The sequence below is a fragment of the Barbus barbus genome (genome assembly GCF_936440315.1).
Source record: "Barbus barbus genome assembly, chromosome: 28".
Lineage (NCBI taxonomy): Eukaryota > Metazoa > Chordata > Actinopteri > Cypriniformes > Cyprinidae > Barbus > Barbus barbus.
In genome coordinates, this window is record NC_136756.1 from 26,276,522 (window position 1) to 26,291,706 (window position 15,185).

At 40.8% G+C, this 15,185-nt stretch overlaps 1 protein-coding gene across 1 annotated transcript; it reads left to right on the forward strand.

Moving 5' to 3' along the window:
• The first annotated feature begins 3,868 nt into the window (after window positions 1–3,868).
• Window positions 3,869–10,994, forward strand: gata1b (GATA binding protein 1b). The gene is made up of 6 exons (XM_079382039.1): window positions 3,869–3,947; window positions 4,999–5,224; window positions 6,275–6,724; window positions 8,280–8,425; window positions 8,879–9,004; window positions 9,827–10,994. Exons 2-6 carry the CDS (start codon window positions 5,014–5,016, stop codon window positions 10,112–10,114), a joined length of 1,221 nt encoding a protein of 406 aa, XP_079238165.1. The 5' UTR covers window positions 3,869–3,947; window positions 4,999–5,013; the 3' UTR covers window positions 10,115–10,994.
• Window positions 10,995–15,185: the final 4,191 nt, after the last annotated feature.

Sequence of the window (15,185 nt, forward strand, 5' to 3'; positions counted from 1 at the left end):
TCTGGGCCTCCCTGCGGAGCGGGTTCGGTGAGGGTGGCGTCGCGGATGTGGTCGGTGAGTTCCCACTGGATGGGGCTTACGATAAGGGCTGGAGGGAGAATGGGGTCGGGGTCCGTGGGTGATTCTGGGGCATGCAGGCGGGAAAGGGCATCCGCTTTGATGTTGCGGACTCCTGGACGGTAGGTGATGACAAAGGAGAACTGGGTGAAGAATAGGGCCCAGCGTGCCTGACGGGGGTTTAGATGTTTGGCGTCTCTGAGGTATTGCAGGTTCTTGTGGTCTGTGATGACGGGAAAGGGGAAGGCGGCTCCCTCCAGCCAGTGACGCCACTCCTCTAAGGCCAACTTAATGGCCAGCAGCTCCCGGTTGCCGACATCGTAGTTCACCTCCGCAGGGGACAGCTTACGAGAGAAGTAGGCGCAAGGGTGGAGGCGGGGAGGCTCACCTTGGTACTGGGACAGCACGGCCCCGACCCCTGTGGTGGAGGCGTCCACCTCCACGACGAAAGGGGTCTGGGGATCAGGGTGGCGGAGGATGGGGGCCGTGCTGAAAGCTTCCTTTAGCTGCTGGAATGCTTCGTGGGCGTCTGGGTTCCAGGACAGAGATTTGGGCTTACCGCGGAGCATGGACGTGAGGGGTGATGACAGCCGGCTGTATAGATGGATAAACCATCTGTAAAAGTTGGAGAACCCCAGAAAACGTTGGAGCTCCTTAACCGTTTGGGGTAGGGCCCAGTCCCGGATCATCTTGACCTTCCTCTGGTCCATCTGGATTCCTTGGGCGCTGATGATGTATCCGAGGAACTGCACCGAGGGGCGATGGAACTCGCACTTCTCCAGTTTCAGGTAGAGCTGGTGTTCTCGTAGCCGCTGGAGGACCTGCGTAACGTGGTGGCGATGTTCGGCCAGGTTCCGGGAGTAAATCAGGATATCGTCGATATATACTATAACACACTGGTGGAGGAACTCCCAGAACACCTCGTTCATGAAGCCTTGGAAGACGGACGGTGAGTTGGAGAGGCCATACGGCATAACCCGGTATTCATAGTGGCCTGATGGTGTGATGAAGGCCGTCTTCCACTCATCGCCCGCCTTGATCCTCACGAGGTTGTACGCGCTACGCAGGTCCAACTTGGAGAAGATGCGGGCCCCACGCAGTTCCTCTAGAGCCGCCGGGACCAGGGGAAGCGGGTAAGGGAGCTTGACCGTCTGGTCATTCAGAGTGCGGTAATCTATGCAGGGCCGCAAGCCTCCGTCCTTCTTGCCCACGAAGAAGAAGCTTGAGGCCGCAGGGGATGTTGACTGTCGGATGAACCCCTGTTGGAGAGCCTCCTTGATGTATTCCTCCATTGCCTTGCGCTCCGGGATGGACAGGGGGTAAACCTTACCCTTCGGGGGTTTGGCTCCAGGCAGCAGGTCGATGGCGCAGTCCCATGGCCGGTGCGGTGGAAGGCGGGTGGCTGCCTGTTTACTGAACACATCCTGGAACGCCTGGTAGTCAGGTGGGATCGTGATCTTAACCTCGGGCTCAGGACTTTTTATTCGGGTGGAGCAGACTGGAAGGAGTGTGGGGTTCCGTGGAATCTTTTGCACTGACCGCAGGCAGGAATGGGAAAAGGCTTCGCTCCAGCGAATTCTCACAGGGATCCCATCTGACTACTGGAGAGTGTTGATGGAGCCAGGGACGTCCCAGGATGATATCCACCGTGGGCCCCTCCAGTACCAGAAAGCTGATGGACTCCTCATGCCAGCAACCAATCCTGAGTGTCAGTGGGGGAGCTCGGTACTTCACCTTGCCGCCTCCCAGCGGCTTTCCCTGGATGGTCTCGACTTGGAGATCTCGGGGTTGCCGCTTCCGGGGGAGATTGAGGCGGTTTAGAAGGGCTTGGGAGATGAAATTCCCCGAGGAGCCCGAGTCGACCAGGGCGGAGACTGTAAAAGAGGAGTCTGGGGTGACCAGTTGTACTGACATCAGCGATAATGAAGAAATATCGGGTTCTACTTGGAGGGTACTCACCGCTGGGCGTGGTGGTCTCACGGGGCATTCCCGGATGTAATGACCTGGCGAGGCGCAGTAGAGACACAAATTCGCCACCAGGCGGCGCGCACGTTCCGTGCGGGATAGGCAGGCGGTGTCGACAAGCGTGGGATCTGGTACTGGAGAGCCTGAGGTTTCCATGACACGCGGTGTTTGGGCTGGTCCGGTCTTCTGTCACGAACGGGACTAGAGACACGGAGGAGTTGGATCAGTACAAGGTTTATTGGAATATAACAGGGAGAGAGACTGTGTCAAGGAGCGGGGCTGGATCCAGGAGGGAAGGACGGTAGTGCAGGTAGGTGGGTCCTTGGAGAGGTGGAGAACAGGAGCGGTGGAGATCGTCAGAGTACTGCAGGGGAGTAAACACAAGGTTAGGGGTCTGGTTTAGGTTCGGTTGTGAACGGTAGACCGGACGAGGATGGAGTGCTGGCAGCGAGTAGATATAGTGCTGGTGATTAGGCGGTGACAGGTGCAGGGAATCAGAACTCAGGTGACTGTGATCTGGGTAACGAGGGTGCAGGTGCCTGTGATTCTCTGACACTATGTGGTTAGGATTAGGGTTACTTGCATGTAATTATGCATAATTTATTGTTATTACATTAGTAAGTACATGTAACGTGTTACAAGGACACCTTAAATAATGTGTTACCAAGACTTCTTTCAAAACAGTAAAAAAAATCTTACCATTTTAAAACTTCCCCTGTTATATAGTTAATAATAATAGGGAAACATTCTACCTTTCAAATGATCGTTACATTGTTGAAAAGCAGTGAAGGAAACTAGTCTTATCACCGAACATGCAAACAACTAGTTTCTATTAATAGTGCGTAAAGCAGTTCTGTCCTTGTTGTATAGCTTAGATTATTTACTTAATTACTGAATTACTTTTTTTTAATTTCACTTAATTACTTTAATCACTAACTCAGTCATAGTGGTGAATGATTTCACACAACCTCAAAGGTGGAGGCAAATAGTGTAACTTCAGTGAATCTTCAATTAACATAGACATGATATTGCAGTTAGGGCACATAAACTCCAAACCAGGACTTTTTGTTCTGTTGTAGTTTGTTAAAAATATCATACTTTACATTTTTAGCTGAATGACAGACACAGCATCATTCACCGCTCTAATTTCCCTTCTGACTGAGTGAACAATAGGAAAGAAAACGGTACGCTTTGATTAACAAATGACTTCCACAGCCCCGCTCTGTGTGCATGTGGTCAGGCTGGATGTCTTTAGAACGACTGCAGCATTTGTCTCTATTTGCATTAGTGCGATCTGCTCAACTGTCCTATTAAGCTGCGCTTTGCATCTTTTATTGGCTCCACTTTCCCTTTCGTTCCATCAGTGGTTTAGCTTTCACCTAAATAAATTCGCACCAAAATAAATAGTCATTATTTGCTCATTTTCATGTTGTTCCATACCTGTATAATTTCCTGCTTTGTGAAAGTCAGTGGGCTCCAAAGTTGTTTGTATCCCAACTTTCTTCAAAATATCTTCTTTGTGCTCCACAAAAGTATGTCGAAATTTGGAAAGGCAGGAGAGTGAAAATTGTAAAATACAATATAAAAAAATTAACTTCCACTTATAAACTTTTCTGTGTATTTTAGCAGATCTGAGTATTTGATTTTGGTCATTTTACTCTTTGTAGCTTTGCATATTTGTAATTCTCATTTGCAATGCAGACTGATGTGGTATATTTTCAGACTTTTTTGTGCATTTGCATTTATGAGGCACCACGTTTGCTGAAGCTGACCTGTCTTTGGCTCCGCCCACTGTCCCCACATGTCTAACCTCAATCACCCACAATGCCAGAGCACAGAAACCTTCACACATAAAGTTCTGACCCACCAGCAGCACTCATCTTCATTGCAGACACCTGTCCTGAAGACTGAAGAGATAAGCTCAGGTATGCCACTTTACAATCTGATCTACATTACCATATCTACAGTTACATTAGCAAAGCAAACAATGCAAGTGATGCTTATCATGTTTTTAGAGTAATTTGATTCTAAATATCATTTCTGTTAAATGGACAGGCGAGACTGTCATTGCTGTTGTGATTTGTCATGCACTTCAAATAGTATCACTTATTTTAAGATAAGTGTGAAAAATAGAAAGGTTTGTTTGCTGAAAATATGGGTTTTGTAAGAATATGGTTTGAAATGTAAATATGGTCTTGTGTACAGCTAATAAATGTTATTGCGATTGATTTCCAAACATATATAGAATATTTTTCTGAAATGCATTTCTATGTGGTCTCTTGCAACTTTTAACTGAAGATATTCTATTGCAGTTATTGAAACAAATAATAGTTTAGACTGTAACTGTTGCACTCAGTGCAAAAAAATTTTGTCAAGTCAAGTTGAGCTTTATTGTCATTCCGCTACATGTGGGGACATACAGTGAAACGAAATGTCATGCCTCGCAGGACCACGGTGCTACATAAATACAGACGTACAACAATGATTAAAAAACACTATAAACCTATACACAACTAACCTACTGACAGATTTAACTATAAGTATACTATAAATAAATATTTACCCTATACAAACTAAAACAATAAAAGATAAAAAATACAAACTATACGAATGCTTCACACAAATACTGTACATGTGCAAAGAGAAACATTTTGAGTCGAGCAGCTGGTCGGGGAACAGAGCAGGATGATTTGTAGTGCATGAGCTTGTAAACATACATATATTGCTGAGTCTTTTGTGGGATTGTATACACGCAGCAGTGTGTGTAAAGTGTCTAGTGCACATAGAGGAGAGTGTGGTACTACAGGTGGTTTGTACAGGCAAAACCTGTGTGTAGCACACTTCCAATTGCACAAAAAAGTTCCATACAGTTTTTCATTGCACTATTCTTTAACATGCTACTTCAGAATATATATACTGTATATATATGTGTGTGTGTGTGTGTGTATAAATTCCCTTTTTCACACCATACAAAAGGAGTTTCTGACAAACATGGAGACCTCCGTTGAACAGGCTCGCTGGGTTACCTCCTCCATGATATCATCAGAGATGATGCCCTCTTACCCAACTGACTCCAGCTATGTGGTCCACACCGAAGAGGGTTCTATGTTCCCCTGCACTGATGCTGATCACAGCGGCCTGCCCTCTTTGTTCAGCAGCCCGGTCCATGGCCGTCCATCTGGAGCTTTTCAAAACAGCCCAGGTACAGGACACAGCACACTGTATTATAGCAGTGTCATATGATATTTTGATATATACTACCTACCATTCACCTATCATTCTTCCAAACTCTGAGTTTTTTGTTTAAAATGTTTTTGAAAGAAGTCTCCAACGCTGTGTTTATTTGATCAAAAATACAGTAAAAACAGTAATGTTGTGAAATATGATTTCAGTTTAAAAATCACTATTTTCTGTTTGAATGTATATTTAAAATATAATTTATTCCTGTGATGCAAAGCTGAATTTTCAGCATCATTACTCCAGTCTTCAGTGTCACATGATCCTATAGAAATCATTCTAATATGTTAATTTGCTGTTTAATAGTAATTTTTTTATTATTATGAATGTTGAAAACCGTTAACTTTTTTTCAGGATTGTTTAATGAATAGGAAGTTTTATTCTACATTTGTTTATTTAAAATAGAAATCTTTTCTTTACTGTAATTTTTGATTAATTTAATGCATTCTTCATGGATAAAAGTATTAATTTCTCTAATAACATCTTACTGACCCCAGGCTTTTGAATAGTAGTGTATACTGCACTGTGGTACTGAACTATTACCACATTCATATCATAAACTATTACATTTACACGATACTATAAGAACAATGCCATAGTATCACCATGTCCAAAATGTACCGTGCTGTCCTATGAATTAAAAAGCCTATAAATAATATAACAAGGACCAAAGTATGTAAGCCAAAGTTTCAAGCCATAAGGTGAATTAAACTAAAAATGTTTACACATTTAGTTATACTTCAGCATTTAAAAGTTAATTTACAATATATTAAAGTAATTTTGATGCACCTGGATGTTAAGCTAAAAATCAGTATCTTAAAACTAGTTCTTTGACATCTTCAGCAATGGTTATATTTCAAATGTATGGCTAAAGGCTGTGTTTTGTCCATTCACAAGGTGACCAGTTACACTAAAAATAATCTTTTTGGCTGTTTTAAGTAAAAGTTGAATAAAAAAGTAATTTGTTTGTCTCCAGAAACCTGATTTCAGTTCCTCTCCTTCCTCTCTCCCACAGTATATCCCGTTTACTCCTCTCCATTCCTCGGAAATCTGTCATGGCTGGAAAGTTCTAACAGCCCCGCTCTAACCAACCCCTTCCCATCATCCCCATCATCCTGGCACAGCAGTGCATTTTCTAAGACGTCCTCGTCATCCTTTCACGTCTCTGCCAGACTGCCTCGTTCGGCCCTTCACTCCCCTTCACAGCACCAAAAGGAGAGCTTCGGTGTGCAGGAGAGCGTGAAAGGAGAGAGGCTGAGTCCTCCTGGAGGTGGGGAGGCGTTTGGCGGTGTGTTTCCCCCCTCAGTGAGCGACGTGTATGCGCAGACACACTCTTTAAAAACACACTCACTGCCGCACTACAGTCCCTACGGGAGCTTCACGCAGGATTACAACAGTTCACTTCTCTACACAGCCTCGTCCTTCTCACCCAAATTATGCAGCAAGATGAAATTCTCTCCTTTAGGTGAGGAAAGGGAAGTGGTGTGTGGCCAAGTATGGTGACCCATACTCAGAATTTGTGCTCTGCATTTAACCCGTCCAAGTGTACACACAGTAGGGAACACACACCCGGTGCCCGGGGAGCAGTTGGGGGTTCGGTGCCTTGCTCAAGGGTCTCACCTCAGTCGTGGTATTGAGGGTGGAAGGAGTGTTGGTTATTCACTCCCCCCACCTACAATCCCTGCCAGAACCCACGACCTTCGGGTTACAAGGCCAAGTCTCTATGCATTAGGCCACGACTGCACCTTAACAGCCTCATAACAGTCAGATACAGTTGTGGGAAAAAACACTGCAAAAAGCAATTTTCTTATTCTCTATTTTTGTCTTGTTTTCCAGTGCAAATATCTAAACATTCTTAAATCAAGATAAATCAAAATTACTTAAGGTATTAAGTTTTGTCTTCTGATAAAATTAGCTCAAAACAGGAAAAAAATATCTGCCAATGTGGTCAGAAAATAATCTTGTTTTCTTTTGAATTAAGTGTATTTTTCATCTGACCAAAAAAAAAAAAATTCAGGAAAATGACTTAATAATTTGTAATTTTCTTTCTCAAATAATTGTGTCTTTGTTTAAGAATGTTTATATATTTATACTAGAAAAAACAAAAATACAATCTTTTTTCTGCAGTTAAGTTAAACAGTTCTAGAGTCAAAATTTCCATGATGTGAGCCATTAATTAGAGCCATTCTGCTCTTTTTTATTTGTTATAATATCCAAACACCACAATATTTCCATCCTAACATTTATAATAATTAAAAACAACAATAATAATAATAACAAACTCAAAAATGTGAAGTCATGTTAATTTAAAATGACTCAAATCTGGTTTTACCTTTATAATATACTGACAACCACCATAATAATACAGATGGTGAAGAGAAAGCTACAAAATCAAAGTTCATCACAAGTAGCTTTTCCACAAGCTGAGGTAAATACGAACACGCATGACACTAAAATAATGCAATAAGATGTAACCTAAAACCCTAATGTACATAACTGGCATTAAAAACCAAGATGAATGCATCAATGAAAAAACATCAACAGTGAGCTGTCAATTAACAGTTTTTAAGTGTAAACTAAAAGATGACATTCTTTTCACTTGCAAAAATTGTACATTTAACAGTTTTTTTCCTGTAAAATTACACGAAAAGTCACTTTAGAAACAGTTTGACAGTATAGAATAAGGGAACATATTGTTAACCAAATTAACAGGTTTTTACCCTAGTATTTTTCCTGCCAAAATTTTTTTACAGAGTCCAATCTTAAAGTTGAATATCCTTCAGTGGTTCTTTGCAGTACCTTTGGTTCAGCAGCTATATGGTTCTTTAATGTTACTCTGAAGGTTCTTCAGATCAGCACAAATCACCAGCACATAAATGGTTTTCTAAAAAACTAAAGAATAAAAATTCTCCTAGGACATCAGTCAGTAAACATTTTAATTGAAATTTTGCATGCATTTCTGCTAAAGTTGGGTGATGACGTGCAATGTAAACACTATTTCTGATCTTTTGTGGTGACAGAGCCGCGTGAGTGTGTGAACTGTGGAGCCACTGCAACCCCTCTGTGGCGGCGTGATGGAACGGGACATTACCTCTGCAATGCCTGCGGTCTGTACCACAAGATGAACGGACAGAACAGACCCCTCATCCAGCCCAAAAAGAGACTGGTACACGTCTCCCATTCTCACTATAATGATAACAAACTTTAAAAAAAGGCTGCAATGCATTTATTTGACCAAAAATACTATAAAACTGTGAAATATGATTACAATTTAATATATCTGTAATTTGTTTGAAAACTGTGATTTATTCCTTCATTGTCACATGACCCTGCAGAAATCATTCTAATATGCTAATTTGCCGCTACTGATATGTTGAAAACAGTTGCGCTGTGTAATGTTTTTGTGATACATTTGGATTTTTTGATGAATAGAAAGTTGATGAACAGCATATATTTCAAATATATTAACATTTTGCAGCATTATAAATGTCTTTGCTGTCACTTTTGATCAGTTTAAAATGCCCTTGCTGAATAAAAGTATTAATTTCCCCAAACTTTTAAACACTAGTGTATATATAATCTATAGACTTTCTGCTATATGATATTTCTGTTTCTGTAGGTCATCAGTAAGCGAACAGGAACTCTGTGTGCGAACTGTCAGACCAGCACCACCACGCTGTGGAGACGCAACGCCAGCGGAGAGCCCGTGTGTAACGCTTGCGGACTCTATTTCAAGCTTCACAATGTGAGCAACTTCACTCATTTCACATGACTAAAACGTAAAAATTGTATTCGATTAATTTAGTAAAAGCCGATGAGTGTCATTTTAATGTTAAAAGTTGTGTCACTCAAAACTTAGCACTGCAAGAGTGGGAATTGCAGCATGTATCCAGCACTACATTTTTGCCTGCATTTGTGCTGTTATCTGATTTGCATGAATTCGTTGTATGATTTGTGTTCCAAAAAAAACATTCATAGTAAATTCCTTCTTGTAAAAGACATTTTGACATATTCATTGTCAACTTCTGACAAACACAACACCTTAAAGGGATAGTTCCCCCAAAAATGAAAGTGTGACATTTATCTGCTTACCCCCAGGGCATCCAAGCTGTAGGTGACTTTGTTTCTTTTTAACTCAAACCGTTGCAGTCTGTTAGTCATATAATGGCAGTTAATTGGACCCACATGCGGATGCATGAAAACATGTTGCCCTAAAAATATTTGTATATGCTCATTTGCCGCTACTGATATGTTGAAAAAAGTTGCGCTGCGTAATTTTTTTGTGGAAAACGTGATGCATTTGGATTCTTTGATGAATAGAAAGTCAGAAGACAGACTGCAACGGTTTGAGTTAAAAATCTTGGTTTGTGTTCTACTGAAGAAACAGTCACCTACATCTTGGATGCCCTGGGGGTAAGCAGATAAACATTAATTTTTGGGTGAACTATCCCTTTAAAGGAGTTTTTCAACCAGTTTTTCATTATTCATGCAATTCCATTTGGCTAGAAATTACACACAGCAGCTTTAACTGTAGTTCTGTGTCTAATACTTCGATCCTTCTCATCAGGTGAACAGACCGCTGACTATGAAGAAGGAAGGCATTCAGACACGTAACCGTAAAGTGTCCAGCAAGAACAGGAAAGGGAAAAGGTTTAGCGCCACAGAGGAGAATCTGTATTTTTCAAAGAATCCTGTGTCTGATCAGCATTTCGACTTGTATTCTCAGAGTCCGGGAGCTCTGGGCTTCTACAGCCACTCTTCCCATTCACTGCCGCCCACCGCTGCCTTCCACAGCCACGCCAGCCTGCCCTACCCATACCACCCACCAGCTGCTATCTTACCCAGCGTGGTGTGATGGAAACTGGACAGAAGACTGAGTTCATGGAAAGCTGGAAAAAGTTGTCCAAAACACTCACAACTCCCCAACCATGTGTTCAGATACTGCAAAACATACCTGAAAGCTTAACCAATGCGGATGCATGAACAAACATGTTTCCCTAAAATTATTTGGATGCTTAAGGCACACATAATAGTCAATGCATGGTATACAAAACATCAAATCATGTGCATTTATTTCAAAGAAAGAAACAACAAACAAACAAACACTCTTTTCAAGTTTGTTTGATTTGAAAAGCTTGAAAGATGAAAAATAATACAACACTTTTTTTTTTTTGGAAGCATTCGTGTAGCATGTCCATAGTTATAAAGTTTTGGGTCAGTAAGATATGTATTTTTTAAGAAATTATAACTTCTATTCAGCAAGGATGCATTTAATTGCTCAAAAGCGGTAAAGACATTTATAAATAAAAGCTGTTCTTTTGAACTATTTATCAAAGAGTCCTGAAAAATGTATGACCGGTTCTACAAAAACATGAAATTATTTCAAATATAGATTGATAATAATAAGAAATGTTTCTTGAGCAGCAAATCAGCATATTAGAGTGATTTCTGAAGGATCATGTGACACTGAAGACTGAAGTAACGGTCCTTAAAATTCAGCTTTGATCACAGAAATAAATTACAAAACATTAGAAAACATTTTAAATATTAATAATATTTCACATTATTACTGTATTTCTGATCAAATATATGCAGCCTTGGTGAGCTTAATTACATGGTAGTATATATATATAGACTACCTTTATTTGTATTTTTTTTGTGTGTTTGTAATGATTTTTTTCTTTGTGGAATTTGTAAGCTGTTTTAAAGTGCGGTTTACAAATAAACATTTATATAAAACATATTTTTCTTTTTGCATTTACTGTAAATCTTGCCAATAGATACAAGAGGAGCGTGAAGACTCGCTTGAACACCCTTTGAATTCAAATGGTCTCTATTTCAAAGTGGCGAGGCTTCTTAACATAACTGCATCGTAACAGACGTTTGATATTGTGGTTGTGGTTTTTCTATGGCTCCATTGTGAGCTCTACAGCCTGCATGAATTAGCTTGAAGTGGGAGTTCGACAGTTAGGATGTGCCATGACAGCATATATGCAAATCCAGCACTTTCCATTGCACTGTAGAACAGGCCAAGTGTTGCTCCAAAATCATAGGAGATCAGTCGTGTCTACATTCGTAAATCATATGAGCTGTTTCACTGCCTGTTAGTTCAGACAGGAGAAACATTTCTTCAACAGTATTTGCTTATGATGGGAGACGCATCATTCATGAGCCATCATCTTCAACACATTATAGTTTAGTTAAAAAAAAAATATATATATATAGATGTTGCACTTTCTTATTTATGTCATATGTTGCTCCCTAACCAGTGTAGTATCTTGAATTCCATTAAAAGTTCAGTTGTGTGATGATTGCCTGTGCAAAACCCAACACAACAGTTCTAGGCTTTAGTTTTAACCTTCAATATTTATATCAGAGGCAAGAACATACACTTTCCATCTCTCCTAGCCTACATTTATGCTTGAGATTAATACAAATTTTAGTCTAAATATAAGTTATGATTTAATAATGCTTATAGAATATATTTGCTAAAATTATAACAGAATATATTTCAAAATGTATTTTCAAAATTATAGAAAAAAATGGGCTATGGTAGATATATTTAAGCAGGTATATTAAAGTAAAATATATTTTGAAACATTTTAGCAAATACATATATTTGGCCTTGGTATTTAAATATATGTATTTATATATATATATATATATACTGTATATAAAAAATAATAATAATATCTTTAAAATTTTGCCAAGTAACGTTGCAAACAACAATAAAATCACAGAAGGACTTTAACTGTAAGCCACACTAGTTTACGGAAAACAAAGGTATTGTTTCCTATTTTTTCCTGATGTTTGTTATTATTTCAAATTTTATATAAATTTTTATAAACTTTTTTATTTTTTTATTTACTACTTAGGCATGTTGACAATAACGTTGTATATGACCAGATATGTTTTTGATGGACTTTCAAAATTTTAAATATATGAAAATATACAGTTATGATGTTTTTTGTTTGTTTTTTATATGATTTCGTCGAGTTAGTTTTGCATCAAACACAATCGAGATCTGGCAGCAACAGCGCATTTTCGGGCGCGCGCTTCGAGGACAGCTTACCTCGCGCATGAAATCACGCGCACTGTGAACGGGCAACAATCCTGAGGAGTCATAGCAACAGAGCAAGACGCCAAAGCTGCGGAGAATGCGCTCGCCCGGAAGATTTACAGTTGCTTTCAAATAAATAATTTTACATACTTATTCCAAACACTTTATTAAGCTTGAAGTCACATCTCAAATGATATAATCATGTGACTTATAATCATGTTTATATTAATTAGCTCGTGAACTCATTCTCTCAGACGGCCTGGGTATGCGGCGCATGTGCAGTTTATATGGACGCAACGCCACTGATATATATATATATATACATACAGTGGGAAAAAAATGATATGATCCTCTGCTGATTTTGTACGTTTGCCTACTGACAAAGAAATGATCAGTCTATAATTTTAATGGTAGGTTTATTTTAAAAATGAGAGACAGAATAACAACAAAAAAATCCAGAAAAACGATTGATTTGCATTCTAATAAGTCAAATAAGTATTTGACCCCTTTGAAAAACATGACTTAGCACTTGGTTGCAAAACCCTTGTTGGCAATCACAGAGGTCAGATGTTTCTTGTAGTTGGCCACCAGGTTTGCACACATCTCAGGAGGGATTTCGTCCCACTCCTCTTTGCAGATCCTCTCCAAGTCATTGTTTTCGAGGCTGGCCTTTGGCAACTTGAACCTTCAGCTCCCTCCACAGATTTTCTATGGGATTTAGGTCTGGAGACTGGCGAGGCCACTCCAGGACCTTAATGTGCTTCTTCTTGAGCCACTCCTTTGTTGCCTTGGCCGTGTGTTTTGGGTCATTGTCATGCTGGAACCCATCCATGAACCATTTTCAATGCCCTTGCTGGCTTCAGTTCCCTGGCCCTGGCGGTACATGGCCCCGTTCATCGTCCCTTTCATGCGGTGCAGTTGTCCTGTTCCCTTAGCAGAAAAACACTCCCAAAGCATAATGTTTCCACCTCCATGTCTGACGGTGGGGATGGTGTTCTTGGGGTCATAGAAAGCATTCCTCCTCCTCCAAACACGCCGAGTTGAGTTGATGCCAAAGAGCTGGATTTTGGTCTCATCTGACCACAATACTTTCACCCAGTTCTCCTCTGAATCATTGGCAAACTTCAGACGGGCCTCTACATGTGCTTTCTTGAGCAGAGGGACCTTGTGGGCACTGCAGGATTTCAGTCCTTCATGGCGTAGGGGGTTACTAATTGTTTTCTTGGTGACTATGGTCCCAGCTGCCTTGAGATCATTGACAAGATCCTCCTGTGTAGTTCTGGGCTGATTCCTCACCGTTCTCAAGATCATTGAAACTCCACGAGGTGAGATCTTGTGTGGAGCCCCAGTCCGAGGGAGATTGACAGTTATTTTGTGTTTCTTCCATTTTGTGAATATTCGCACCAAATGTTGTCACCTTCTCACCAAGCTGCTTGGCGATGGTCTTGTAGCCCATTCCAGCCTTGTGTAGGTCTACAGTCTTGTCCCTGACATCCTTGGACAGCTCTTTGGTCTTGGCCATGGTGGAGAGTTTGGAATCTGATTGATTGATTGCTTCTGTCGACAGGTGTCTTTTATACAGGTAACAAACTGAGACTCCCTTTAAGACAGTGCTCCTAATCTCAGCTCCTTACCTGTATGAAAAACACCTGGGAGCCAGAAATCTTGCCGATTGATAGGGGATCAAATACTTATTTGACTCATTAAAATGCAAATCAATTTATAACTTTTTTTAAATGCATTTTTCTGGATTTTTTTGTTCTCTCACTGTTCAAATAAACCTACCACACACACACACACACACACACACACACACAGTGGGATTTTTTTTTTTCATATGTATATGTGTGTGTGCTATATTCCCAGCATCTTTTAACAGCATCAAACTAAATTTATTTTCAATTTTAAAAATAAATGTCGCTGAACTTCACTGTTTACAACATAGATTTAGCATATATTTACAATATACTGTATGTTGGTTGGATTTATTTTTTGGTTTTTGCTCTATGAGAATGTTTGGCTGCTGTGTGTGTGGTGTGTGTTGCTATGCTGCTTCTAAGGTGTTCTGAGTGTTATTAAGGTGTTGTTATGTGGCTAAGTCAAAAATAATAACTCTTTCCAAGCTGTTATGGCAGACATCACATTTAGCGTCCAGAAAGGTCACCCAAACTCACACGTGCACTACAATCCCAGCATCTCTGAGCCAACAAATTGGCTTTATTGTGTGCATTGTTCCATGCCGGTCTGGGAAAAGGCCTCAGTGCTGTGGAATATGGGTTTCTGTGTGAGCTGAGCTCTTTTTGGCGATGATATCTCAGATAGCCCCCCTCCCCTCTCCTCCATCTGTTTCCATCTCTCATGGTTGACCACATAGCTCTGCTCCCCTGGTTTCTAGTGGAGCCTCATTGTGCAACGCAGGCAGCTTCTGGTTTTCCGGACTCTATAAAAAAAAGTGCAAAAGGGAAAGGGAGATGCACAGAGAGAGGCTGCAAGCAATGGCATGGGTGTTTTTTTTTTTCAAGCCTGGTGCACGAGGCACATCGTTCGCTTTTTTCTGTCATGGGCTTCCTCCATTCAGGGTGAAGCCGTGTTATCTGGTGGAGTCGGCACCATAGTGAGGGGGAAATGCTACTGAATGACTGGGAGAGATTAGCAACCACAGGACAGGTCCAGCCGACACGTACAGGCCCGAACGTTAGTGCTCGCGCTCGCAACCTCTTTTCCATTCTCGTAACAGACTGACAAACACAAGAAGGGCTTAAATGGGGTTTTTAGTCAAACGATCACATCTTTCCATCTCATCTGCACAGGTTTCAGGGCCAGAGCCCCCTCGAGAAGGCTTTTCTGATTCAAATCGATAGAGGCG

Excerpts from the sequence above, each read along its gene's own strand:
- gata1b (XM_079382039.1), top strand. The coding sequence starts at position 5,014 with ATGGAGACCTCCGTTGAACAGGCTCGCTGGGTTACCTCCTCCATGATA. Across the intron at positions 5,225-6,274 it reads AGCTTTTCAAAACAGCCCAG|TATATCCCGTTTACTCCTCT; the intron begins GTACAGGACACA and ends TCTCTCCCACAG. Across the intron at positions 6,725-8,279 it reads GATGAAATTCTCTCCTTTAG|AGCCGCGTGAGTGTGTGAAC; the intron begins GTGAGGAAAGGG and ends TTGTGGTGACAG.